The sequence below is a fragment of the Ciconia boyciana genome, chromosome 1 (assembly GCF_034638445.1).
Source record: "Ciconia boyciana chromosome 1, ASM3463844v1, whole genome shotgun sequence".
Lineage (NCBI taxonomy): Eukaryota > Metazoa > Chordata > Aves > Ciconiiformes > Ciconiidae > Ciconia > Ciconia boyciana.
Genome location: NC_132934.1, coordinates 87,460,653 through 87,488,372, shown reverse-complemented (window position 1 = coordinate 87,488,372; position 27,720 = coordinate 87,460,653). Strand labels below are relative to the sequence as shown.

General features: G+C 48.4%; 1 protein-coding gene, 1 long non-coding RNA gene and 1 other non-coding gene across 12 annotated transcripts; all 3 read right to left on the bottom strand.

Annotated features, from left to right (window-relative positions):
• Positions 1–296: 296 nt before the first annotated feature.
• Positions 297–22,946, bottom strand: CHD4 (chromodomain helicase DNA binding protein 4). 10 transcript variants are annotated; one of them, XM_072879982.1, is made up of 40 exons: positions 22,871–22,946; positions 21,687–21,848; positions 19,550–19,677; positions 19,169–19,360; positions 18,652–18,770; positions 17,975–18,216; positions 17,761–17,888; positions 17,494–17,629; positions 16,873–17,054; positions 15,666–15,905; positions 14,515–14,718; positions 14,228–14,433; positions 13,856–13,987; positions 13,452–13,548; positions 12,874–13,065; positions 12,588–12,788; positions 11,471–11,608; positions 9,323–9,444; positions 9,042–9,215; positions 8,584–8,725; positions 7,978–8,109; positions 7,750–7,867; positions 7,411–7,535; positions 6,882–7,119; positions 6,540–6,712; positions 6,197–6,377; positions 6,010–6,120; positions 5,751–5,857; positions 5,531–5,664; positions 4,882–5,026; positions 4,523–4,688; positions 4,033–4,142; positions 3,659–3,794; positions 3,323–3,400; positions 3,070–3,207; positions 2,865–2,973; positions 2,412–2,544; positions 1,262–1,457; positions 971–1,146; positions 297–839 (listed from the first exon to the last, which is right to left on the bottom strand). In XM_072879982.1, exons 2-40 carry the CDS (start codon positions 21,781–21,783, stop codon positions 822–824), a joined length of 5,796 nt encoding a protein of 1,931 aa, XP_072736083.1. In that variant the 5' UTR covers positions 21,784–21,848; positions 22,871–22,946; the 3' UTR covers positions 297–821. The 10 variants fall into 10 exon arrangements, with proteins under 10 accessions (XP_072736083.1, XP_072736088.1, XP_072736095.1 ...); XM_072879987.1 differs by having other exon boundaries at positions 3,659–3,791; XM_072879994.1 differs by having other exon boundaries at positions 4,033–4,139.
• On the bottom strand, positions 4,358–4,495 carry LOC140646753 (small Cajal body-specific RNA 11). The gene has a single exon (XR_012040558.1).
• LOC140659961 (uncharacterized) lies at positions 19,704–21,668 on the bottom strand. The gene is made up of 3 exons (XR_012045278.1): positions 21,406–21,668; positions 20,716–20,801; positions 19,704–19,996 (listed from the first exon to the last, which is right to left on the bottom strand). It is a non-coding gene; the product is annotated as an uncharacterized lncRNA (long non-coding RNA).
• Positions 22,947–27,720: the final 4,774 nt, after the last annotated feature.

Below are 27,720 nucleotides of genomic sequence, written 5' to 3'. Positions count from 1 at the left end.
AGTGCAGAGCGGGCCCACACTTCTATCGGCTGGCAGGCAACAGGCACTATGCAACTTCATTCTCCCTGAAGGCCTCGGGTCTGAGCAGGCTGGAGCCTGTTGGTGGGGGGATAAACATACCAAAAGCAGGCAGCAGAGAAACAGCTTAGTGCATATGCAAGGAGGAAGCAAGAATTCACAGAGGCGTAGAAAGCTGGCTCCAATACAGAAGAAAGACAGGGAGAGGTAATGGATCACACTCACACCAGGGAAAGGTAGAGTGACCACCCCTTTTCTGCTAAATAGTGGCAACAAAATAAAATACAAGGAAACTTTATTTTTCAGTTTTACCAAGGTTTTGCTCTGTTTTTTTGATTTTGTTTTTGTCTTCAAGCTGCTTATTAGTGGACAAGTCCAGTCAGTTTTTGTATTAAAAAGGATCTTGATGGAGGTAGCTTTGTCTCTGTCCTGGCTTTTGCTTGGTCTTGCCTGCACGCTCATCTCAGTAAACAAACTCAAAATAAAGTTAAAAACAAAAACTGGAAGTCCAGGCGGAGGCAGCAAACAATGCAGCCAGGTTCTCTATGTAACAGACATGGCGCTGTGGCCTCCAGTCACTATATACAGAGTCCATCATACATCGCCCTCTCTCCTAAGCACACTCCTTCCTCCAACGGGCTGGCTGCAGAGGAAGGAGTTTCTTCTCCTCCCAGAGACCTGCGCAGCAGCTTCCATGGACGAAACAGCACCCAGTCAGGAATGTCAGAGGGGTAGAGTGTGAAGGGGTGGGGTGGAGGGGTCACTTCAGCTTGGCCGAAAGGTCAACAGCACTGGCCAGGGACTTACTGCTGCTGGGCCACCTGCAGGGCGACAGAAGATGACCTGAGACTCAATAGCTGGTCAATGGACCCCAGGTCACCAGGGCAGTTTCCCCATGGAGCCCCCACTCTCTGCAAGGTAACTCCACTTACTGACCAGAGAGGGTACGTACTTGTTGGGGAGGTGGCGGTGGAGGGGGCTCACTGCTGCGGTTGGCCAGCCGGCTGAGGATGTTGCGCTCAGACATCTGGAGGCGCACTGCCACAGGTGGGATACGGGCAATGGTGGCAGGCAAACGAGTCACATCTGCCTTCATGTCACTCAAGAGCTCCTCCAGCTGCTTCAGAACTGGAAGAGAACGGGACATCTGTTCAGAGGGGAAAGGGACACCCCACAGGGAAAAGACCAGAGGGTACAGCAATGCTAAACACCTATCCCACCCTTGTTTAACAGACTGCATTACCTTTGTGCAGCACAGCATTGGCTGGTTTATTCCCGGCCATTGACTCCTTGGATAGGTGCTGGTGGCTCTCAGCCAGGCATTCCACCTCTGCAAAACGCGTGTTCAGAGCCATAGATGGATGAGATGGGTCTTCTGACATGTTCAGATAGGCAGCTCGCCGCAACTGCTCCTCAATAACCAGTGCTTGCTCCAGGAGCTGCAAGATGGGGCAGTAATGAGAAAAAGTGCTTCAGCAGTTGCGTGAAAAGCAGCCTGTTTGCACCTCCAGTCTCTCCTGATCTAGTTCTCCACTAGCTCATGAGGTGAGATTCTGCAGCTGAACCTCCTTTCACCAGCTTCTGTTTATATTGAGTAAAGCCTAAAGAGCCCAAAACAATTAAGGGCTCAATTAAAATCTAGGCCAGGTACACAAGAAAACCAGGCTACATCTACTTTAATAGAAGACTACCGTAAATCCTCTAGGATTCTCATTCCTCCTCAGATTGAAGAGGAAGTTGTTTGCTATGGAGCTCTTTCTTTATGGAGCAAAGGGGATGGAGCTTTCTCTTTGAACCCAAGTGAGAAGTATCCCATGCTACTTATAGGAACAGTCTAAAAAACTGTTGAGCATGTCAGGGACATTTGGAGAAATTAGTCTGAATCCTGTTAGTGCAGAACTGATCAGCCAGATTACACCGAATTAATGTTTTGCCCCAAGACTGAGAACTACATGGCCTTTATTTGGGTTGGTCTTAAATCACTCCCAGAACTAAGCTATGGTCACTCCCAAACAGACTGAGGCAGAGATTGAAGGCAACCCTTTCACCAAACCATACAGTTTTTTAAGTTCTGCTTAGGCACATTGAGTGCGTTGCAGCACACCAAGCAGAAGCTGTGATGGAAACAGCCACTTGAACCTTAAGCCAGTTGTTCAATAAACATTTGGAGAGAGCACTGAACCAAGCTCCCTAATACCATTTCTAGAGTAAAGGGAGCTCCTATCATGAAGTTACTGCATGATCCTGAGAGACATTGCTTATTTTTTTTCCCCTAAAATGAAAGACACTGCAGAAGCCTTCACTTTCATAGCAGAAACTCAGAACAGCAAGCTCTTGTTCTTAGAGGTCCAGCTGTCTGAAAGGCACTTATCATACTTAAGATAAATCCTTACCTTAAATCTCCTTGCCAAGAACTTATTCTTTATTTCCAGGAAGTTACCCCTGTTCATCTCACCCTTGAAGGGTTCATTGAGGATGGCGTAACGTGGATCATTCTGAATATCCTGCCAACGGGCATAGCCATGACTGAGATGGGATGAGCTCAGGCAAACAAAGGCAGTGAGAAGAAGGGAATACACAGCCCAGGCAGATACAGTTCTCAAGAGGGGGTGGGGAAAGGGGGTGCAGAGAAGGGAGGAACAGGAGCCAAGGAAAAGGAATGAGAACTATGTCCTGCTAAGACTTAACTATGCTGGCAGGAAACTCCTCCTCCCACCATCACTTTCACTCTTGTGAAAGAAGATAAAGCATTCTCTCAATGTACTCCAGTCAGACCCAGGATGGTCACCTTCACCATGATAGTTTATGTACAAGGGGAGAGAAATGGTCTGTCAGGGTAAGGATACTTGATGATCCCAGCAAGGAGCCAGTAGTCATGACGCCGATGCCAGATCTCATAGGTCTTCTTTGTGACAGTTGCAGCCCGCTCTTCATTCTGCCACAGGGAGTGTAGTTCTGGAAAGGCAAGAAACACCAGAACAGTTGAAAGTTATTTCACAAACACAAGCAGGGGCATATAAACAAGTTCAAGCATATAAAGATTTCTCATACCAGTGAAGCCACCATCTGCTATGTTGAACATGAAGCGCTGTTTCACTGCCTTCTTGTGTCTTTCATCTACCGAGTCTTTCAGCATCTCTCCATTCTGCAGCATCACTACATCTCTCTTATCATCATCCTTTTTCTCATCTGTACACACAGGAAATTATTAGAAAGAACATGGCAGATACCACAGCAAGTTGAACCCACAAGGAATCCTTGCAGGAGAGGGGTTAAGGAAGAGAATGGAATTATCATGACTCACCTTTCTCATCCAGAGTGATTATAGGAGGTTCAGGGGGATTCTCAATAGGTGCTCTGTCTTCCACTTTCTCCACATCAGCTGCAGGAGAGAAGGGGAACATGAGATGTAGGGGAACATGGCAAGTCCAAGGTTTTGTTCTTCAGCTTGTGAAACCTAATACTGTTCCCTAACTCCCTGTTCAAAGTCCTGGAATAGGCCCACTGATTGTCTACATTTACACCTATTTCTTTAGGATGAAGTGCTGAAGCAAGGAAGATACAGCTTTAGGAAAATAGTATATAAGGGAGAGGGGGGTTGATTGCTGTTCAAGGTATTAAACCACCTCCCTAGAGATACCTTTGCTTTCTACTTCCATTGGCTCATTTGGTCTTTCCTTCACCTCCAGTTCCTCTATTTTTTTTTCGTCTGCTTCTGTGGGGTTCACCGGGGATTTTGCTTCCTGTGGTGGTGTCTCCACAGGCTGGGCACACTGCTGAGGACAGAAATCAATGAGAAGCAAGGTAAAGCAGTGCATGGAAACAGAAGACAATCACAGCAGTTTGGAAAGCAAAGATGCACAAAACTGTTCAGGCCAATTCTAAGGACCTGAGAATTATCTTTAAATATTGTTCCAAGAACTCACCTCTGTCTCAGCAGCTGAATGACACAGAAGAGGGGGCAGAAGTAGACATTTGCAATTGGATGAGGCAAATGAGCAACCGAACACTCACCTCCACAGGGACCTCTGTTTCAGTAGCAGAGACACTGAGCTCTTTCTCTGGTTCAGATGACTCTCCTTGCTCCTTAGCACTGGCTCCTTCTTCTACTTTTACACCTTCTTCTGTGTATTCCCACCCCAGAGCAGCACAGCAGACAAAAGAGAAGCCATCAGTAAGGTCTTCCCCTCACTGTTACCAAGCACACATCTCCTTTGCTTCCAAATGTTAGGCCCATCAAAATGGGACCAACACCACTCAAGATGATTCCCCCCCTTTCCTGCCCACTACAAATGCTGAGCTTATCTTCTCACTGATGTCAGCTCACCCAAGGAAAACTAGTGTCCTCTCTTGCCTTTAAGGGCTTGCACATGTCTTTGGCAGCCCTCCTAACATGAGATAAGCTGATATGCGTCGACCCCCAGACCCCACCACCACAGCTCTGGTGAGGGGAACAGACACGATGAGGTCAGGACGCAGGACTGTACAAGAGGGGAACTCTCACCAGGTGGAGGGACAGGGGCAGGTGTATTTGGCTGCGTATCCCCTGGTGTTGAAGGAGTTGGAGTTTTGGGAGAGGGTGAGCTTGGCTGTGAAAGTTTCTTGTTCTCCTCTATCTCTGCCAGTTCTGGCATACTCCAACGGCCATTCACATGCTCAAATTCCTGCACCTGCATGAGAGTGAGAGAAAGACCTATCAACATTGGAGGAGTCATACAAAGCTGATCCTCAAACTAGTAGAGACAGACCACTCGGTACACAACAAAAATAGGTGTGAAAGGAGAGGTAACTCACTACCTCAGGACCCCAGTGACTACAAGTTGTATGGAGAGCAAAGGCTACATTGCTCTGCTAGGCACCTACCTTTTTGCGTATAAGTGACATCACCCCAATGCGAGTAAGGACATGCTGTCGAGAAAGACCTTCCCGTGGGACCCCATCTGCAAAAGTCTCTGCACCATCAGCTCCAGGTTCACATAAATGGCGCATGAACAGTGAAACATAGGCCCTGGAGCAGTTAAGAGACAAGCAATTAGTTAAACCAGGTTAGCTGGACACATGCATCGTCAGACCCCTTCCAACACATAAGGGAAATCACCCTGAGACTCCTAACCCATAGTGACACAAGTTCTGGGGTTCCAGGCTCATTCAAGGGAGAATTTCCTGACAGAATTACTACATACATAAAGGACACACAGCTGACTCAGGACTGAGCCAGAAACAACCATAAGCCCAAGAAAGACTCGGGGAAGAGTATTCATTACATGCTTGCATGGCCATGCTACTCCTCTAAAAGCATTTGCTTTTGGTGACCGATAAGTCCAGTCCAAGGAAGAGAACTAGGAACAAACTCCTAGTCTCTCTCAGCTTATGCTTCAGTCCCGCACAAAGAATCAACTAATATATCAGGAAATGTAGTATTTAAGGAAAAGCCAGAAAAGGCCCAATTCTCATTCTTCCCCAAAGAGACTAGATGTTGCCAGTCTTCCGTCCCTGCCTAATGCAGACTCACTTGAACTCTTTCTCTGACTTGCCACGGAGGTCCCGAACAAGCCACTGAGTGGTGAAGGCATCCTGAGGTGGCATTCCATAGCGCATGATAGCATTGAGGAAGGCTTTCCGCTGGCGGGCATTGAAACCCAAGACCTAAAATGGAGGAGAAGACAGACGGATTGGCAAGAGCCATACAAAGAAGCAGCTAGGATGCAAATGCCTACCCTGGTACTACTTACCTCAATGTTCCCTCCCACACGGGCAAGTAAGGGAGGCAGAGGCTTATCCTTATCATTTCTCAGGCCTTTGCGGCTAGGCCGACGAGCTGCTGAAGAGAGAAATGCAGCTAAGGAGGAGAGACAATGCACAGCATATTGTTGTGTGAATATTTCCCTTGCAGAACAGCACCACAAAGTGTATAAATCACCCAAATCAAGTCCCAGCTGTTCCCATGCTCAGAGAAAGTGACCCAGGAACTCTGGCTTCACCAGAACTTACCTTCTGACCTCTCATCAAAGTCCTCGTCTCCTTCTTCAGAAGCAACTGAATAGTCTGACTGATTATCTGACTGGTCATCCTGCCAGTCTGAAAGAAAAACAGCACGTGAGCCTGAGACGCTACTCCATTACTTTCCAGCAACATACACTTACACCCATTTCTCCCTCAGGTTCCTGTGGATTTGTACCTCTATCCTCCTGCGAGCCATCATTGTAGTTAACTTGCTTGCGAATACGTTTGCCCTTGCCCAGATTCCTGGCCAGATCCTCCTGTTGCTGTTCATAATGGTGACGCAGCAGTTTCTCCCAGTAATCAGGATCCACTGACTCCTCCTGCTTAATGATCTCCCGTTCAACCTCCTCTTCCTCCTGCCACAGAGAAGTAACAAATTTAAAGCCCTATGCTCCAAATCCCAACCTGTTTGAGCAGATATATGCCTGCTTGCCCTTAAAAGTATCAGAGCTCAATTTGCTTAATTGATCCTACATTATTCAGCAGAAGATACTAGCTGACATCCACCTCATACTCACCCCCATCTCCTCTTCACGAACCACATACTGGGCCACCTTGAAGGAGCTGAGATACTCATTCATGCCCTGAAGTTCTGTATCTTCTGTTTCATCCTGGTTCCGATCCAACAGACGCTCAATTGCTTTGTCATCATAGTGGATGACACTGCTGTCCTCACCTTCTTTGTTATCCCCTGAGGGAAGAGCACAGGCACAGTTGCTGTGTGGATCTCAAGGGACTAGGATAGGGAATGCCACCCTAGACCTCTCTATAGAGCTATAATCAGCACTGTGCCTACAGTCGCTCGCTAAATAAGGAGCCAGGCCTCCCCACCTCCTTCAGTTCTACTGCCAGGCACTCACCCCCCTCAGTAGCCTCATCCTTGAAGAGCTCTTCAGTGCCAAATTTGAGAATGTCATCAAGTTCCTGTTTGGACATGGAGCCTGTCTTGGAGCCCAACCCTGGTCTCACTACCAGATGAGTTAGCATCATTTTCTTCTTGGCCACCTGAGTGATACGCTCCTCCACTGAGGCCCTTGTCACAAAGCGGTATATCATCACTTTCTTGTTCTGTCCAATTCTGTGTGCACGACTGAAGGCCTAGAAAAGAGATGTGCTCAGAACAGTCTAGAACTACACAAGTAGTAGTCTGATACACCCCACCTACCTCCACAAGTTTCCCAGTTGCCTTCATGTTGGCTCTTAACATTAAAGAAGGCTGGGCCCTGGAAGAACCCTCCACTATTTCACTTCTCATCTCTACCCATCCTCACTGCTCTAATTTTGCATATTTCTAGAGGGGAAGTCTCACATTCCTTCACTCCTCCTGATGATTTCATTTCCCCTCTTCCTTAGGATTACTCCATAGTGAGTGGTCTCATTCAGACTCACCTGGATATCATTGTGGGGGTTCCAGTCTGAATCATAGATAATCACAGTATCTGCTGTGGCCAAGTTAATACCCAGACCCCCAGCTCGAGTTGAAAGCAGAAAGCAGAACTGCTGAGCACCAGGAGCTTAGATAAAAGGAGAGAACAAAAGTAATCAAGGGAGAGTGCATTACTCAAACAAGGATTTTTATCTGATCCACATCACCTGAGGGGGAATCACTACTAATTTAAGATTCCAGGAGAGCAATGGAAGACTCGGGCTACAACAATTCCATGTTGACCGCTAAGCACATACAAGGCAACAGTCTTCATTTTGCAAAGGAAGTAGGAGACTCCATACCATTGAAGCGATCAATAGCCTCCTGACGCATGTTGCCTGTGATTCCTCCATCAATCCGCTCGTATTTGTACCCTTCGTGTTCCAAAAAGTCTTCTAGAAGGTCCAACATCTTAGTCATCTGCACATCAGAAAAACACCACCACAAGAGTGACGGACAAGGGGACACCAGATCAATAGGCTCCCTTCTCCAAAAAAGAACTCCCAGCCTTAAGGTTTTTCCCCATATACCTGAGAGAATATGAGCACCCTGTGACCTCCTTCCTTAAGGTTCTTTAACATCTTCTGGAGCAGCAACAGCTTTCCAGAGGCTCGAATAAGAGCACTACCATCATACATGCCATTTGGCATTTTTGGAGCTTCCTGAGAAGACAAACGGGGGGGGGGGGGGGGGGGGGAAGCAGAAAACAGCTTGAAGGGATGTAGCTTGGTCTTAGTCCCTAAATGTGTTCATCAGATGCTGACTCACCTCTGGTCATTCAGCTTGGCACAACCACACAATGTGTAGCACTACTTACATGAAACATCAGTGCTACCCTGTGCCTCTTCTCTTGCAATGCCCTCCCAGATGCCCTCCTCTTTCTCATTGACTTAGTCCCTACTCTTACTGCCTTCACCATCTTGCATGAGTCACAAGATAGCTCCTACCTGATACAAAGACACTGGAAAAGGAAAGGCCTTCCAGCATCTTGGGTCTACATAAAGACAAGATGAAAAAAAACACAGAAGCAGAAAGAGAGGAAGGGGAACCCCTACATGCTTCGCTAGGGAGCTAACTGGCTCCCTGATAACAGCCAGCAGGGAATTTGCTTATACAGAATAAGTGATTGGACATACCATAGCAGCCACAGGAAAGAGGTAGGGGTGGTTACAGCACTTCTTCAGATCCATAACAACATTGAGCAAAGAGACTTGGTTACCACCACCCCGTGCATTCAGTGCCTCAAAGTTTCTTGTCAAAATGTATTTATAATATTTCCTGAAAAGAAAAAAATACAACTCAGACACCCCTCATGAGAATGACTAACATACGCTCTTGCTAAACTCTGCACAGCTCCTGGCATTACCTGCCAGCTACCTAGGCTCTGCCAGCAGCATTCACTATCTCTTTATCCCTTACATTAGAGCACAGGATTAGTCCTCCCTCTGCTATAGTGGCAGCAGAAAATCTTCCTCCTATCCACTGTGTAGAAAGCCCTGTAGTGAGGATGAGGCTGTTTCAGCATCCTCTTTGAAAGAGCAGAACAGAGCAACAGTAGTTCAACAGCAGGTGCTCTCTTCATCCTCACACTCACTTCTGCATGGGGCTCAACTCCACTCTGACAATGAGTTCCGTCTTAGATGGCATATTCTTGAAAACATCAGCTTTGAGACGCCTCAGCATGTGTGGGCCCAGCATGTCATGCAGCTTCTTGATCTGATCTTCCTTGGCAATATCTGCAAACTCTTCTAAGAAGCCCTCCAAGTTACTGCAGAGAAACAGACATTCAGCAAAAGCCACAAAGGAAAGAGAGAAAAATGAGGAAGGGGATAGGAGTGACAAGAGAGGCAGGCTGACTTGCACTGCAAGACATACTGGAATCTCTCTGGTGTCAGGAAGTTCAGCAGGTGGAACAACTCTTCCAGGTTGTTCTGCAGGGGAGTTCCTGTAAGCAGCAGCTTGTGCTGAAGGGAGTAACCATTCAGCACACGGAAGAACTGGGAAGTAGAGAGCAGGGAAGAAATGGTGGGGAAAAAACCCAAAACAAAACACACGAACATATCAAAGGCTAATTAACTCATAGGCCTACAAAAAATAATTTCTCCTAGAAAAAAGGTTGACACCAAGCTAGGGTTCAATTTAGATCACATCAGCTGTTTGGACAAGAGCTCCAAGCAGTTCACATTCCAGTTAGGGTCACTAGACCGATCTCATTTGGATCATTGTTCTGCATAGCTAAAACATGACTGCAGCAAATCCTACAAGCCATCAGGTGCTGGTAGGTTTCCTTTGCTCTTAAGTTACAAGTTCTTTCAGACCACCAGTCATTTCCAGACTACATACTTTTTCTTGCTAAATTAGTGTTCCACGTTCTTATAACTACTCTGCCTTGAGAATTCTAGAAATAACAAAGTCACTCTTCCTATTCATATCAATCCTGGCAATGTTTCAGAGCTCTGAACAAGCAGAGGAGAAAAAGAGCTAAGGGTTTGCCAATGTGTCTTTAAGGTAATTTGTGCCGGTTTTCACAACAATGAAGCCATTCCAGACAGAGGTAGTGAGCAGTTAAAGTACTGAACTGAAAAGCACAAGTGTACCATGTTCACCGGCACGAATTGACAATAAAGCAGTAATTTATTTATTAGGTGAGCCATTTCTTTGCTTATTTTACACTTAGCATGATACAAGGTCAAACAATGAAAGTAGCCTGCACTAGATGGCAAGCAAACAAAAAGAGAAACCAAAACATAAGAGCTGGTGGGTTATCACACCACAAGGATCTTTCTAGTGGCCTTCATGGGGATTTATCTTTCTACATAGTTATAAGTCAAAAAACATTCTCATTTTTGAATCAAATATGGAAGTTACTGATTATATCTGCAAAACTTTGGTAGATAACCACAATCCGTCAAGCAGCGTCTGACCTGTCTTGCAGCCAAACACCTGAACCTGTCCTTACAGGACAGGAAACTGCTCTAGAAAAAGGTAGATTTAATGGTCTTGGTGGGTAACTAATTGTAACTATTAGTCATAGTGTTACCTTGAGCTTTTACATCCTCTTTCAATTAATGAATATTAATAGTAAGCATTCATTACTACTTCCAATAATTTCAATGCTAAGCATAGAATGGCATCCAGTCTTAGTGCCTACAATAAAAAAAAGATCTGGAAACTGGACTGCAAGCACAGCTGTAATGTCTCGGAAAGATGCCTCATGCCAAGATCCAAAAAGCTAAAGCCATTTAAACGAAAAAAAAAAAGAAATCAAGAGGCAATTTTGCCTTACAGTCTCCAAGAACCTATAAAACGAGATTTCTAATAACAATTGTTTTTAGCGTACTAAGCACTAGAATCCAGATGAAGACGGACAAATCAATACCAGAATTAAGGCACAAGGGCTTAGGGAGGGGCTGGATTAAGAAAGTACAGTCAAGTCTACTGAATTCAAACAAGCTTAGTTAAGGTGCAGCCTCAAATAAAAGCAGCTATATGGCTTTCAGCATCTACCCAGGCATTTTTGAACACCTCTGCCCACCTCTCCCATTTCTATAACATCTAATTAGTTCTGCTACAAAGCTAGATGAATGCAGCGAGCAAGCCTACTCTGGAAGCAGGATAATTGTGCTCATGCAGCTTGTTTTATGCTCAGTATGGTAAACCTTTCCAGAATAGAGGTGGTGCAGATATATTATCTGCTTTCAGAGAAGCCAGTTTGTATTTGAGAGCAACATCATCATCCAGGTTTTTCTGTTTTCCAGCGTACACCAATTGCCTATTCACCCAGAGAGAAAGCTGTTTTAACCAGTCATGTGTATAAAAGTGGAGTTGTTGCCAATGATAATCAATCAATCTCCAAATGAAGGCTGTTGATTTTTTTTAATAACACAAATTTACTATTGAACAAATGACTAAGAGTTGACAAACTTATGTACTTAGGAGCAGCTATCTAATCTTCTGAACACTCTCTGCCCATTCCCCCCGCAACACACACCATGCCTGTAAACCACCTACGCTTCTCTGTACCTTAGACTGATTGTTCTTCAGTCTGTGAGCTTCATCCACAATGAGACAGGCCCAGTCAATAGAGCCTAGTATGGCCATATCAATTGTGATCAGTTCATAGGAGGTGAGAAGCACGTGGAACTTCACAGCAGCCTCCTTCTGCAAAGGAAAAGGATGAACATGGTAATGGGATAGGGGAATGCCCCAGAACAAAGTAGATGCAGTGTTTCTCCATCAAGTTATTCTGATGAGCCCTGGTCAAACAGCACATCAAAAACTTTTCACACCCACAGTTTCCTGTCACAAGATTCAAAATACTACCCAAACCATTCTAACCTTTTAACTCCCCATTACTCTCAACACATCTAAGACTCCTCAACCCCCTCAGTACGTGCTACTTCTGGACAGTTGCCAAATATTGTAACAGAAGTTTAACAATTAAGCAGCAAATAGAGGCATGTTAGGGAAATGAGATTCAGAGAAGAGTGGCTCATCAAAAAGCTAAGACTTAAAAAGACAAGTAGTTTATTGTGGAACTTTAAATTACTGCTAGTACTTAATGCAGTTCAATTTCAAGGGAAGCAAAGGAGTTCTATCTATCTCTGCCACTGGAAAAGCTTTAGGTCCCATCTTGCTTTTACCAGGAAGACTAGAGTTCTACAAAAAATAGCCCCCTAGATCAGGCTCTTCATTCCTGTCTGGGCACAGAATGCAATTTCTCAGATGTCTAGGTATGGCCTCAATGTCAGTCAGTTCCTCAGAAAGATTAAAAAGTTCACACTTTTTGTATGTTTATCTTTTTCATACAATGGCAATTCTGACATTGACTTAGATCTGTAGAAATGATTCAGAACTTCACAGATTAAGTAGAAGAGACAGAAGGACTTGCCTACAGTCAGCGTTACCTTAGTCAGCTCCTTTTCCAGTACTGAATTAGTTCAGACTAGTAGGAGTCTTTAAACAGTCTAGAGCAGGAGTCTAAACGCCCACTAGCCATCGATTTGCAGTTATTTCCCCTTGGAAACTACAAGTATAATCGTTCCCAGGGACATCAGAGTATCTGAATCTCAGCTGCTGAAAGCCAGTCTAGTGCATCTCTTCTTTCAGTTCAGGCTTGCATTACAGAAGAGTTCTGTACCTTCATTCTGGATGCTTTTTTGCCTCCACGTATAGCATTATCCTCAAAAGTGAACTCATTCTCACGGATGATGGCCCGGCTGTCTTTGTCCCCAACGTAGGTCACTACATACATATCTGGGGCCCACATCTCAAATTCTCGTTCCCAGTTGATGATTGTGGACAGTGGGGCACTCACCAAGAAGGGACCCTTTGAGTGGCCCTATGAATAGAGTCAGGGAGAGCATTAGATGAATGCAACCACAAACAGGCAGAATCTCCCTGGGTAGTGATCTTCCAGCTCTCACCTCTTTGTATAAGGAATATAGGAACACAGCTGTCTGCACAGTCTTTCCCAGACCCATTTCATCAGCCAATATTGTATCTGTGCCCTGGGCCCAAGAGAAGCGCAGCCAGTTCAGTCCTTCCAGTTGGTAGGGATGCAAGGTCCCCCCTGTTACATCAAGGTACTCCGGTTGCCGGTCGTATTTCACTGTTGGCTACAGTGGAAAGAAGAAAGAGTTGAAATAATTTACCTTAGCTAGACAGCTACAAAGACTCCTTTCCCAGTCACCCTTATACTCCCTAGTGCAGATGAGACTTCACACATAACAACCAGACTAGCACCAGATAAAATTCCCAAATGACCAGAGGTATTCACCAAAAAATTTTTTTTTTAAAACCCTTTTAACCAAGAGCTAGCAAGCATCTCACCCAACGGACAAGGTGGGCCTTTGTCTGAAGGCTCTATAACCCACTTGTTCTTTCGGCCAACAAGGAACTCTAAACCATATGCTCTTCACTCTTCAGTTTCCTATTTACCTGCCTCCCTCCCCAAAACAAGCAGCTATATCAGATGGCTCCTAAACAATAAACAGTAACTTACATCTACTGTGGGAGTCTCGGGGGGCCTTTCCAGTTTCCGCATCTTCACTTTCTTTAACTTCTTACCAGGCCTGCCCTCTTCACCTCTCATCAGCTCCCTATGCAGAGACAGTTCCAAGAACATGTAAGTTTAATGGCTTTTATAACAGATCAAGGCAAAATATTGCAAAGAATAGGAGGGCGATCACCCAACTCAAATAGGCTCAAGAGAACAGGGCTGGAACCTTCATGAAGTGAAGGTGAAGAGGCACAAGGTCCCTGCCCAAAGGAATAAGGAGTCAGCAACAAGAAGATGCTTCCTGGCTATTTCCATATATTAATCCAGCCACTGCTAGAGGCTGACATATTCCAGTATTTTCTCTTGAGGGAAGGGAAAGGAACACAACCCCTAGATACTTCTCTTACCTGTGATTCCAGTAGGCTTGCTTGTAGAGGTCATAATCTTGGATATCCACATCTTCACTTTCCCAGGATGCTTGGTCATAGGGTAGGTCTCTCCATTTAATCAAATAGTGGACATTCCCCTTCTTATCCACACTGTGGAAGAAACCAGTAAGTCTTAAGCACAGTGAAATGACAGTATTCACCCAATCTGCTCAAACGGGAGAGAAGGAAAGCATCCCTTAATGAAGCAACAGCAACAGAAGAACAATGTTTGTCATACCAACAAAAGAACTCCCACTGTTTCCCCCAGTCATATTGCAGTTTAGCTCATCCACTCTCCCTTAGCCCTGCTTAAGGTCTTTGTTTGAAAATCCTCTTTGCTACCCCCTGTACCTATGATTAAGGATCCTGTGGATCATCATCCACTCGGGCTTGATCCCGTATCGATAGAAGCGCTCCTCCATCTCGGCATATTTGGGGTCCTTGTTTTTCCTCTTTCGGCTTTTCTCCTCTTCCCCTCCGAAGTCCCCTGAGGGTGGCTCATCCATATCATTTTTGCGTTGGTAGTTACGAAACATGACCTGACAGTGCAGCTCCAGCTGGGATCAGGACAGAAGCAGTTAGTAGGTGTTTTCCCCACAACTATCCACCCTATAACATGGTTAGTGTCCTCCACTCACCTGCAACTCTGACACCCAAGAGCAGTGCCAGTAGGACATGCCCTGCCATTTGACAAAGAACTGCCTTTCAGGCCGACCCTCCATAGGTTTAGGGGGAGGAGCATTAGGGTCTGCGTCAGGTGGACGTGGTGGTGGTGGGCCAACTGGGGGCTGACCCCACTTCCAGATCAAGATCTTCTGCACCTTTCCTTTCAAAGCTGGGCACTGAAGAGTTAAACAGAGCTTGTTACATCAGAGTGTACATACTCTAACACACAAGCACTGAGGAGTAGAAACAGAGTCACAGTTCTCTTCCTTAGTTATAGCTTTACCATGCAGATTGCTTTTTGGACTTGGAAGCTTTCATCTTCTTATCTCCAGCATTTCTTTGAGCTTTCTCCAGTTAGTCTTTTTTTTCTAGGACTGACAAACCCCAAACTGAATTCAGTATCTCAATTTAGTCGTCTCCCCAGGGCCATATCAATTCAGAAATTCTACATGAAATACAGAAATTGCTAGCCTTATCAAGCCCAGTAGTCTACCCAACCACAACGCCAATGCAAGTCTATACAGAAAATATTTTGCTGTAGAACTATCGGCCCAGCATAGGGATATGACCTGAAGCAGCTTTTTTGTTCATCATCTTAAAAGTCCTTATCACCTAATGAAAGCACCTAACACCATTTATAACACTTCATTTCAAGAACTTCATGGAAAAGTGTGACATTTCTCCCAATCATCTACTAAGAAAGGGCTTGGCATTACAGAGCTTACAGTGCAAAAAAAAAACCCATTTGGCTCAGTGTCAGTTTAAAATATTTTTTTAAGCACTGAATTTGCTTGCACTCCTTCTCCTGTTTCCACATACATACAGGATCCAAGAAAATTGAGCCTTGGCATCCTGGACCCAAAACTGCCCAACTACTCTGCACGTAGGCAAACCTCATGAGACTCAATGGCTGTAACCCTGTCCTTCCTGCTGTCTGGAGAAAGCAGTCAATCGACAAGGTGCAATCCAACCACAAAGAGCCAGGCCTTGATGTCTTATGACAAAAGTGTGAGAGGAAATAGTCTTCAGAGGACTAAGCATTTCTGGGAAAATACAATGATCCAAAGGGATTAGATTGATCATCTCTTGTAGCAATAGGAGAATGGTACTAGCAGAAACTCACAGTGCAGCGAGGACATAGCCACTCTCCGTTAGGAATCTCTGGCAATGGGGGATTCAGACAGTGGATGTGATAGGATGAAGGACAAGCATCACAGCACAGCAGCTCTCCTCCATCCTTGCAGACTCTACAGAACTCCATATGGTGGTCATCCTCTTCCTCAGCATCCCCCACAACATCCTCCAGGATTTCCTCACCTTCAGAGTTATCCTCCTTTGCTTCCCACTGAATGCCCTCTTTTTCCTATAGAAGGCAATCAGAAAACCAGTCACACAACACCAAACCGGGCAGGAGTGTTGATCTGCTTGAGGGTAGGAAGGCTCTACAGAGGGATCTGGACAGCCTGAATTGATGGGCCAAGGCCAACTGTATGAGGTTCAACAAGGCTAAGTGCATGGTCCCGCACTTGGGCCACAACAACCCCATGCAATGCTACAGGCTTGGGGAAGAGTGGCTGGAAAGCTGCCTGGCAGAAAAGGACCCAGGGATGTTGGTTGACAGCTGGCTGAACATGAGCCAGCAGTGTGCCCAGGTGGCCAAGAAGGCCAATAACATCCTGGCTTGTATCAGAAATAGTGTGGCCAGCAGGATTGTCCCCCCTCACACTGGTGAGGCCGCACCTTGAATACTGTGTTCAGTTTTGGGCCCCTCACTACAAGACATTGAGGTGCTGGATCATGTCCAAAGAAAAGCAATGAAGCTGGTGAAGGGTCTAGGAGCACAAGTCTTATGAGGAACAGCTGAGGGAACTGAGGTTGTTTAGCCTGGAGAAAAGGAGGCTCAGGGGAGACCTCATCACTCTACAACTACCTGGAAGGAGGTTGTAGTGAGGTGGGTATTGGTCTCTTCTCCCAAGTATCAAGTGATAGGACAAGAGGAAATGTTGTGCCAGGGGAGGTTTAGACTGGATATTAGGAAAAATTTCTTCACCAAAAGCGTTGTCAAGCATTGGAACAGGCTGCCCAGGGAAGTGGTTGAGTCGTCATCCCTAGAGGTATTTAAAAGCCATGTAGATGTGGTGCTTAGGGACATAGTTTAGTGGTGGACTTGGCAGTGCTAGGTTAATGGTTGAACTTGATCTTAAAGGTCTTTTCCAACCTAAATGATTCTATGATTTATGATTATTTTATTACCGCAGAAGAGCAGCCCCAAGACACTTGATGATCCCCTCCATGATCTCTTGCACAGTCTGGGGGAATCCAGTACTCACACAGTGTGGGCAGCTCCATTTGCCCTCTGGGGCTTTCTCCATGTCTGGGTCCAGGCAAACCATATGGTAGGCACGGGGGCAGGTATCACACAGTATAATTTCTCCTCCCTGCTGGCACACCTCACAGTAGTCCTGGTGATCAGTCTCATAGCCATCCACAGCCACTGTGGAGTCTTCCTCACCTGCAAAGGGTGGTGAGGAGTTACAACAGTACAAGCCACAGGTAGAGGCTTCCAACAGCAAGGAAGGGTACTCTCCCAACAGCCTGCATAAAAATATACAGATCCAGAATCCAAAACTCTTGCCCTATCTATGCAAGTAAACAGGGCAGGGAGCAAGAGCTGGAACAGGAGTAAAACAAGCCCCTTTATGCCTCCTTCCACCCATGAAATTAAAGGTGTAGTTGAGGCCAGAACACTCAGCACTGTATCCGTTGCCCTACCAAGGTGAGAAAGAACTCCTGAAAACCTTTTCCATATTAAAAATATCAGGTTCTTCCTTCATGAAGAATTCTCCTCCCTCAAGTATGCTGTTAAATATTCAAATTCTGCACAGACATTCCTCTGTCTTTCTACACACTTAGCTGCGCTTCCGTCTGCAACTGACAGTAAGCATTGTTACCTTTCTTTTTTTTTTTCCCAGCTTTGAGTTTTTTGCGACTGCGGCTACTACGGCTTGTAGATCCATCTGAAACAGAGTAGCTGTTGATGCTGGCATCATCAAAGTCTGACTCCACATCCAGATCATCATCTTCACTCTGAGGTAGGCAAGAAAAAAAGCTATGCTACTCAGGCATGCATGCTGGGGGCAGCAATTGGACATGCATTCCAGAATTTCTAGCGCATCACCACCTCCTCCTCAGAAGGTCAAGGAAGGAGTGTCACTTACTGATGATCTTTTACGCTTGGAACCAAATCCTCCCAGTTTGATTTTCAAAGGTGCCACCTTCTTTGTTTTAGGTTTCTTGATATCAGGAATACGAGGACTGGCCTTTGGCTTCCGCCGGGCATTGGGTCCTGGGAACAGAGGAGGCTGCAAGTCAGAAGGACTACCGCCATGACACCACTCACTCTCTACCATCCTGCCAGATTCTTCATCTCACCTTTGCCCTCCTTTGTCTTGGCTTTCCTGAGTGGCACATCTACAGGGGGCTGCGGCAGGACAGCATCCACATTTGTCACCATACTCTCCACTACTGCAACAGCTGCAGCTGCAGCAGCTGCCACAGATGCACCTGAACTTCCCTTGAAGGGGTTGTTTGTGCTAAACTCCCTCCATTTGGCTCCCAGTACCATCATCATCTTCGACACTGCTATTTTAGGGTTCTTGGCTGCAATAAGTGGCCTGCGTACAGTTAAGGAAGGAAGGGTTACCAAACCACCCTGAAATCTAGATCATTATTCCTCCCTGCTGCCACCCCCATGAGCACCTCTATCTCAAACTACATTCCTTTCTAATCTCTGATCTCAACAGCCAATGAAGCTCTCCACTCCCATCCTTCACTCTGTGTGAAGGATGCAAATGCTCAGGGGCTTGGAAAGTGAAACGGAATTTAGCATACTAGGGGAAAAAGGGGACTGGGAATGAGGACTTCCATCATCTCGATCACTGAAAACAAAAAAGATGTGGATCAATTATTTTACTGTTGCTTCAGTTTTAGCTCTAGGTAGGACACTAGTGTCTCTAATGTGTCTTTAGGTTACAAAAGGAAGGAACCTAGTCCTTGTCCCATCTCTTTTTTTGCTCCTGAGTCTTTCCAAGCAGAGGCTTTCAGTTCACCTGACAAACTGGCTGAAAGCTTTGTAGTTGGTGAGAGTGCGGTAATCCTCCTCTGTGAAGATATGATCAATATCCTCCATGCCCCAGTCTTCCAGGAGCTGAGCAGATGACTTCGGCTCCTGTGCAAAGAGAATCGCAGCAACTCTGAGAAAAAGCTCTAGCTCTGCTCTAGGAGAGAGCAGAATTTCCACACATCACCAGATGACCCAGTGGGTCAGGACCAGGGGGGTGTTTTCACCCTCGTCCACTTATCACTGCCATAGGGCACAGCCTCAATAGAACATCAGTGGAGGTGGGAAAAGTCTTTGGATTCAATACACATTCTAGGCATGTTTAAGGCAGAAAAGGGAAAGGAATGCAAGGGGGAAAATGGTCAAGTCACACGGGTCTAGTGGAGGAAGAAGAGACTGAACAGCCCCAACACCATGTGCCATCACAAATGGAGAGCACAATGATCCCCAAAATCAGATGCATGGGAATGAGGAGCAAGCAGTCAGTTAGCAGGGTAGCTTTTCACCTTTGACTCATCATCTTCTTCCTCTTCTTCCTCCTCCTCCTTGCGCTTGGCTTTGTTTTTCTTTTCCTTCTTGGGCCCTAATTTTTTCTTTTTCTTCTTCCCAGGAGTGTAGTCACTGCCCTCACTGTCAGAGCGCAGAACCTCCTCTTCTTCCTCCACAAACTCATTCCCCTCACCAGAGCTGTCCCCCAGCTGGGGAGGGAGGGAGAGAGAACATCAGGCAGCTGTGAGAAAATACCCTGGATAAGCACTAAACACCACACTCTCCCCAAGCTCTAGAGGGTTCATACAAAGGATTGCTGCCATAGGCCAACAACCACAAGGACCCTCACCTCATAGATCCATATTTTAGAGTGTGACCTTAGGCATCCTTTTTCTTACCTCCTTCTTCTGACGCTTGCTGAGCTTGGGCACTTTGGGTTCCTTTAGTTTCTTGGGCTTCTTCTTCTTCTTGATTTTGGGGGTGTCAGCCTCTGACAGAAGCTCTTCTTCTGGCTCTTCTTCAGGCTCTGGAGGGGAAGAGGCAACATGTCTCATTCAAACCCCATCTGTGTACTGCAGCATAGAAGTTCTCACAGACATCACTCAACTTGTCTACTTTTATTGCTACATACTTACAAACATAGAAGTGTTTACAACTGCTTAGTCTGTTCACAACAGATACTAGGTAATCATAAGTTACCACTGCACATGGTTTTCCCCCTTCCCCCAATACCACCTATTTCCACTATATTCCTTCTCCAAGCAGGATTGCACTCAGATCTTGGGGACCAGAAGTTTGCCATAACCCAACAAGAAGAGGAGAGAGCATGGAATAGATGGCCACATCTGAAGGAGACAAAATGGTGAATACATTTGAGAGCCTGCCTCGGATAGTGTTTCGGTCCATGGGTCTCCAGGAAAGAAACCCACAACTATCTAGCCCCTTCAGCAGTAGAGAGCATCCTACAGCCGCATACAAAACACAGGCCAGTAAGCCACTACTTGCCCTCCTCCATAGGAAAGTTGTTACTCAGCAACTCTATTCTGATTCGGATTTGACACAACCTTCCCCCAACCCCTTCCCTCTGCACCAACAGCTAGCAAGCACACTGCCCAGGCAGAGGAACACACACCAGCTCCCCACCACTGCACGCTCCCATCTGTGTGCCCCCCTTCCCTGCCTGCTCCCCGCCTGCGGGACAAGGGCAGCCAGACAGCCCTTTCCTTTGTGGCAGGCTGCAGAAGCAGCCCGGCCACCCGCCCTCCCCCACCGCCCCGCCCACCACCAGAGTCACTCCTTCTCCCTCCAAGGGAAAATGGCCTCCTGACCACAGGAGCCGGACAGGATGGAGGAAGCCACAGGTCAGAGGGGCTGCTGCAGCCAGGCAGCAGTTCGAGCTCTCAGAACCTGGGTTCCCACACCTGGCCCCTGCCATATTCCCAATCGATGGATGTCTCTTTGCTCCCACGGTCCTGCAACACCAGGTCCTTCAGGGATCCCACCTCTTCTTCTCCCCAAGTTCAGATTTAGAGCCTCTAGTGTCCCATCCGTTCCAATGTATTACCTAAAGCTCTCCAGTTTGCAGGGATTTTTAACAGTTTTTCTTCACCAAGATCCTCCTTACAAGGCTTACTGACAGTCCCCTTCTGCCTAAGATTTCAGAGGTGCCAGAAAACCCTACAGTCAAAGCTTAAGAAAAAATGCGAAACAATAAAAACCAGAAAGCCCACAACACTATTTTCCCTTTCCAGTTGCAACATTTCTCTTATACAACACTGCAACACTACAGCATGAGTTAGGAGGAAAGCTCAAGCTTGTCTTACAATCCGGCACATCAGGATACACATTATTCCTTTTCACAAGTAAGCAGAGAATCCAGATGTAGGTCCACAGAACAAGTCATCAACCACGACAGCAGCAACCACAAAAAACCCAAAACAGAAGAGTACCCAGGGCTCTAACTCAAGTCTCACGTTGATGATGAGGATGCAAACACGAGGGAAAAGGCAAAGTACAAAGACTACAAGAAAAGCAAGGTGAGCAAGCAGCATGGACCGAGAACCACAAGAAACCTCAATAATTGGGTGTGGTGACAAAGGAAAGTGGGTCATGCAACAGCCCAGGGCAGTTTGCTCTGGACGTCAGTCGGTCCGAGTTCCCAGATGAAAGAAAGCCAGGCACCCTGCCCTTCGATGTACTACCCCCCTTCCCCCTCCCCATTCACAAAATACGAAACTCGCAGGCATTTTGGTACCCTGTCAGAATTGGGACGCTCTGCCTCCACCCCTTACACCTCCTCACAGCACAGGCCCCAACAACCTGCAATGGCTTGGAACAAAGTCAGCTCCACCTGACACAACACCATGAGCCTCGCACTTCGAAGTAACCCTAGGACTCAGATATCAAAATCAAAAACATATGTGTGACTCATAGTAAAAACAAATTACATTCCCCAGCATGTCATGTATTTCACATATTCAGCTGGAGACCAGCATTACCCCCATTTCACATGCGTGCCCTGCAGGCTTCCCATACCTGGATGCTGGGGGATAGCGTTGTTCAACAGGATCTCCATCTCATCATCATCGCTGCCCCCTGAGCATGGTGACGGAGATCCAATGCCTGATGCCATGTCCTCCAAACTGGGGGAGGCCTGGGCTTATACAGGGTGTCGTCTTCTTGCCAGTCAAGCCAGTACTTCATTGAAAAGAAAAAGAGAAAGTTATAGCAGACCTGAACTCCGCTTTCCCAAGCAATAGTGCTACCAAGAGGATCCATGAGAAAGCTTAGACAGCAACTTTACTGGATTTGGAGCCTACAGATAATGGAAACACTGGCAGCAAGTATCAGCTTAGAGTTATGATGAAACAGGCTTCGAAGATACTAGATATCAAACTGAATCAGCAACTTATCTCTGGCAAGGAAGCCAAAACAGCTGTCCTACAGGAAAACTCTCCTGTCCCTTGCAGCCGGGTGCCCTCGGTTATTTCTACCTCGGGCTGGGAGAAGGCAGAGAGGCACGGAAGTCAGCTGGGCTTCCAAAGGAGGCCTTGGGCCAGCCGGCCTTGGGCCTCGAGCCGCGGCAGGGAACAGGCGGTCCGCGCGGGGCCCGGTACGGCGGACAGCGGCGGAGCTGGTGCTGCCGGCAGTCCTCAACTCGCCCGCCCAAACTTGGCGCGCCGGCCCCAGGCTGATACCGCCGCGGCCGAAGAGGCAGGCCAGCGTCACCCTCCTCCTCCGCCGCCGGCCCCACACAAAAGGCAGGGCAGGCTCGGTGGCGCCGGCAGACCCGCTCCGCTGCCCGCCGCACCCGCGCCCCCGCCCGGAGCGGGGCTGCGCGGCGCAGGGCGGCGGCGGAGGGGGGGTGGGCAGCGTCTCGGCAGGGCACGGTCTCCCGGGCGGGGGCGCGGGGCGGGGCCAGGGAAGTCCGGCTCGCATGCGGCGAGGGGCCGCCTCTCCCCAGGGACAGGCGCCAGGGCGGGGGCCGAACGGCAGGCGCCGGCCAGGGCTGCGGGGACCGGCAGGGCGGCCGCTCCCCAGCGGGTGGGGGAGGGGGGGAACGTCCTGCAGCCGCCCGAGCAGGGGGACGGCGTGGCCCCGGGGGAAAGCTGCGGCCGGGGCCGACAGGGCGCCCGGCGAAGAGGGACGCCCGGCGAAGAGGGGCGCCCTAAGAGGCGGGGGAAGGCCCTGCCCGCCCTCGACCCCTCCCGGCTCCTCACCCGGCGCCAGACCCCGACTCCTCTCTCGCCGCTGCTGCTGCTGAAGGGAAAATGGCTCCCGCCCCGGCACCGCCTCTTAAAGGGGAAAAACCCCGGCCAGGCCCCGCCCCGCTCCCGCCTCCATCCCATAATATGCCCCGGGACCCCGGCAACAAGCCCCGCCTCCGCCTCCCCGGCAACCACCCCCCCCCCGAGACATCCCATAATACTCGCCCTCCCCTCAGAACTTCCCACTCACTGCCCGGCCCGGCATCCCATAATAATAACCCCTCCCGCCGGGAACATCCCATAATACGCCCCCACCCCAAACATCCCATAATACTCCCAACGCTCGCACCCCTTCGCTCCGGCATCCCATAATATTCGCACCCCCACACACACACCCCCAACCCGCGCGGGACCCCGCGCCGGGGCACGGCGCCCCCCTGCGGCGCAGTCCCTCGCCCGCACGCGCGCCGCCCGGCCTGCCATCCCATAATAGACACGTCCGTCGGGGAGGGCGGGGGGGGGGGCACACTGTAGTAACCCCCCACAACATCCCATAATAGTAACACTCCGGGCGCACATCCCATAATAGTATTTCTCTCACACACACACCCCCCCCACCCAGGCATCCCATAATAGTCGCCGGGAGCCACCGTCCAGCCAGGCATCCCATAATACTCGCGGCCGCCGACCCCGCAGCCCGCAGGGCTCCGCCGCGCCGCCGCCGCCCCCTAGCCCACCCTGGCGCCCGCCCCGCCCGCCCCACCTGCCTGCCGCCCGGCCCCCGGCCCTCTGCGCCGCCGTCAAGGTCCCGGGGCACGGGGCCAGCCACGGAGCCCGGAGCGCTCTGGCATCGCCCGGCCCCTGCGCACCGCCCGCCCGCTGACACAGGCCCCAGGCGGCCCGCAGCGGGCACCACCCTCCCCCGGCCGGAGGCGCCGGGCCCCCGCCGACAGCCCCCGATCTTGGGGCTGAGCGCCCCGCTCACTCCTCTTCCCACGCCCCGGGAGGGGCGTACGGCCTCTGTGGCACATTTTCGCCTTCATGCACGCAGCGGGCTGGAGCCCGCGATGCCCCATCCTGCACGCTCTGCTCGCACGCACACACGCAATGCCCCTCCAAGGCTATCCGTCCCCGCCCCGTGAGACCCTGCAGCGCAGTCACTGCCAGCGTGTGTGTGGGGAGCCCGCAGTGACTTCCGTTGCCTCCCCACCGCAGGGTGGGCCTGCAACGCAAGGCGTCCTCTCCTGACTGCTGATACCTACAGAACTATCTGTACCCCAGGGATACACGGCATCTCCGAGTACTCCGATCCTCCCTCTCACCCCGTACCTAGCACTGCACGCCGCTCCCTGCTGTGGCCCTCTGCCGGGAAACTCATCATCGCTTTATATGGATGTGAACAGTCCATAGGTATAAATATACCCCAATTATGCACATGCAACTGTATCATTGATTTCCCATTAAACAAAATCACATCCCATAATGCTGCCTATCCCACAACCAGCATCTTCATAACACTATTAACCTCAACAAAGAGGCGCAGTCCTGTAAGCATGTGGATGTCAACGACTGCACTCGTTCCTCCTCAAACGCCTCCGCTGTCCCGTGCCTGGTGGTGCATGTGCACGTTTTGTCCCATCGTGATGAAACATCTCGGAACGCGAGTGGAGGATTTACTGTTACAGACTGCATCGGGTCATTACAGATCCTGTAACACGATCTGTGCTTTGTCTGCCAAACCACGCCAAAAATATGTCCACACATACGCGGGGCACGCAGGTATTCCATAACACCATCCCATCACCTCTGCCGCATGCCGGAGTGTCTGGGACTATCGGCAAACTCTCCCCTACCTGCATGTGCAGCCCCCAACCACCCACCTCCTTGCACCACCACCTCTCTGCTGAGATACCATCAAGCTCCGCCATCTCATCTGCGTGCCCATCACCACCGTGTGCTCCAGCACGGTCCCACAACACAAAATACACATGTGGCCACTCCACAGCACGAGCCGCCCCTCCCACGCATGTCCTTCCCGCCTTGCCAGCAAAGACTAGACCATACGTCCCCAAATGCTGTTGCATTATTCACCTTCTTGCACGTACAGAAATCCCACTAACCCTCCAGCCATCCGCAGTAGGCACACGTGCGCTATCCCTGTCTGTATACCTTTGCCTGAATGACGATGACGCTATTGTTTATCTCGGCTCCATGGAGGAAAAGCAGTAGGAAAGAGCCACGCTACTATTCCACAAATGCTATCCATCCTCCGCATAGATCACGTGTAACAGAATATCCAGCACAGAAATGTACGGTGGATAACACCACTGCCAAACTCACGCGGACCCCCGCAGGACTTTTCATTCCCTCTTTTGTGCACTGACAGCCGTAATCCTCTCTAATAGCAGCCAGGTGGACAGCCATGCCAAATCCTGTGCTGAGCAGCCTGGCCTCAACCAGTGACTGCCGGACTCTGTGTGCACCTCTTTCTTCTGGTGGTTTGGTGGCGTGGTGAGAGGTACGATGTGGGCAAAGACCCCACAAAGGGAGTTAGTTGCTGGGGCTGTCTCTATGGGTGTTCCCCGATGCTCTTGCCAGCAGCATTATGATCTGAAGAGGGCTGTTCGCTACCGGTTAGGCAACGTGTACCCCAGAGCCTCGGTCACCAAAGCACCAAGCTTCCCAATAAGACACCGCTTCCCTGAAATCTTTCTCTGTATGACACCTGGACACATTTTTATCATGAATGCCCCCAAGGTTCCCCACCTCACCTCAAACTAATTTTTCTTTGTAACTTGAAGTTTCTCAGTCAGCAGAAGCTCTCATTTTCACTCTAAAAAAATCCATGCAGGATATAAGCAATTATGATTAAGGTGGTTTTAGTGTTTGTGAGGGCCAAATAGACTAAATGGATTTAAAAAAATGAGACTTCTAAATGTTTTCCTTTGATGATAACACCATGAGATAGATTTCCAGCTGTTTGGCTGCTTTAGACCTGGAAGTTGCCCTACCTCACTGTGGCTTGATTACTTACCCGGTTTAACTGAATCTTCCAAGTTTACAGCACTTGGCTTGGAAACAATTACAGCAAGATCTGTGTAATATAATCTTCCCTACCTGCTGATGGTGTCAATGCCCCAAACAACCCCACAGCGCACTTCCATTGGGGAAAATGCCTGCAACAACCCCTCGCTTTGGTGGTGCGCCCGTGTTAGGGAAATCCAAATTAACCAGAGGACCCTCCACACACCCCTGCCCAGCTCTGCTTCCAAGGACAAGCGGGTGAAGTGGGCTCTATACCCCCACAGCAACACACTGGTGTGGCCTCTAAATTATTTCTGTATTTTCTTGCATGGTCTGAGTCACTCAGGGTTCAGGTCCCAGCCTGGGGACCTAGGAGAGAGTCCTGCCCCACCTTCCTCCACCTCGTGGGCAGCCTCCCCTGCCCCGGCTTTTATCAGGCCCACAGCCCTTTCTCGGTTTCACTTTCAATAGAGGCATGTTTCTCCAAGGTAACAAGAAGAGCAAAGCGTGAGATTGTTTCACCCTGATGCTCGTTCGGTGTTTTCACTTGGGCATGAATTAGCCAGAAACCAGAAACCTCCATCCAGGGTATTTTGGTGCTGCCCCAGTGTGGGAAGCAAGGGTGGGGCAGAAGGGATGCCCCAGAGCACTTCAGAAAGAAGGGAGACTTTCCAGGATAGCGTGAATCATTTGTATGTAGGACACAGATAATAGACTATAAGCAGACTTGCTGGTGCTGCAGACAGTGTGATCTTAAAGGTCAGTTTATCTCTCAGGTTATTTTTTGTTAGCTCCTTTCGTGTCCAATAACAAAGCAGAGGTGTTAATAGGTTTAGATGCTGGACGTTGTGATGCTGCCACTGTATTGCTTCGTTTGGGTTCTGGGATACGGACATACTTCTGTTTTACTCTTCATTTTTGCTGTTCCTCTGACTGAGGGTTGCTCTGGCCTGACAACTAGTAACATGAAAAATATCTTTCAGTATCTGTGTAAAACTGGTATCATCTGATGTATCCATAAATGTGATGCTGTTCCTCAAAGGCTGCAGGTACATTTCACCTCTTCCTTTAACCTAGTTTTGACCATTTGTAGCTAATGGGAACAGACTTACCCCTTGTGTTTTCAATTCAGCAGCCTTGTAGGCTCTCCTGATCATATTGATGCAACTCTGAGTTGAGATCTTACAGCTTGTGCCAAGTAACCTTGAAGATCTCGGGATTTCTGAGAAGTCTTGCCTTTTGTTTTTCTTTGGTAAGGCAAAGAATTTAGACTTAGACCATTTTGAGAAGGGAGGGGTATCAAACTCCCAGATAAGTAACTTTTACTTTGAAATTAGTAAGAAACTGGTCCAAACTTTCACTCAATATTCGGTTATTGCCCCAGAGTCTGGGTCTCTTCAACCCCCTTTCCCCCCATTTTAAACTACCTTGCAAGAATCCTGTGTCCCCAACACTAGCCAAAGCAATTGTCCTGAATTCTGCAAGTCTTCCCCACCACTACAAAGCTCTTTCCTCTGCCTGAGATACTCTTCTCCGCTTCCAGATTTCTGCAAAGTCTCCATCACAAGCTAAGGAAATCTAAATTATCAATTTTCATTGCTGCGTTCTTCATTGTGCCCCCCACCCCCATTCTAGTTTGGTTGGTTGGTTGCAGTTTCACAGAGAAGCATGAGCTTATTTGCTTAGCACAATGGAAGTATCTTTGCTTTGGTGTCAGACATGGAAAAAAATGACACAAGTCTCCTCATCTTGCGGAGGAGAGACAAGAACCCCTCCTGTCATGTCCAAGAAGTTGCTCCTGCAGCAAACAAATGCCACTGGAACAAGAGGCAGAGACT

Bases quoted from the DNA above. Each gene is read 5' to 3' on its own strand.
- CHD4 (XM_072879982.1), bottom strand. From the start codon at position 21,783: ATGGCATCAGGCATTGGATCTCCGTCACCATGCTCAGGGGGCAGCGAT. The intron at 19,361-19,549 runs GTAAGAAAAAGG...CTCCCTCCCCAG, and splicing joins GCAAGCGTCAGAAGAAGGAG to CTGGGGGACAGCTCTGGTGA. The intron at 17,630-17,760 runs GTAAGTGACACT...TGCCTACCTCAG, and splicing joins CCAAGCGTAAAAGATCATCA to AGTGAAGATGATGATCTGGA.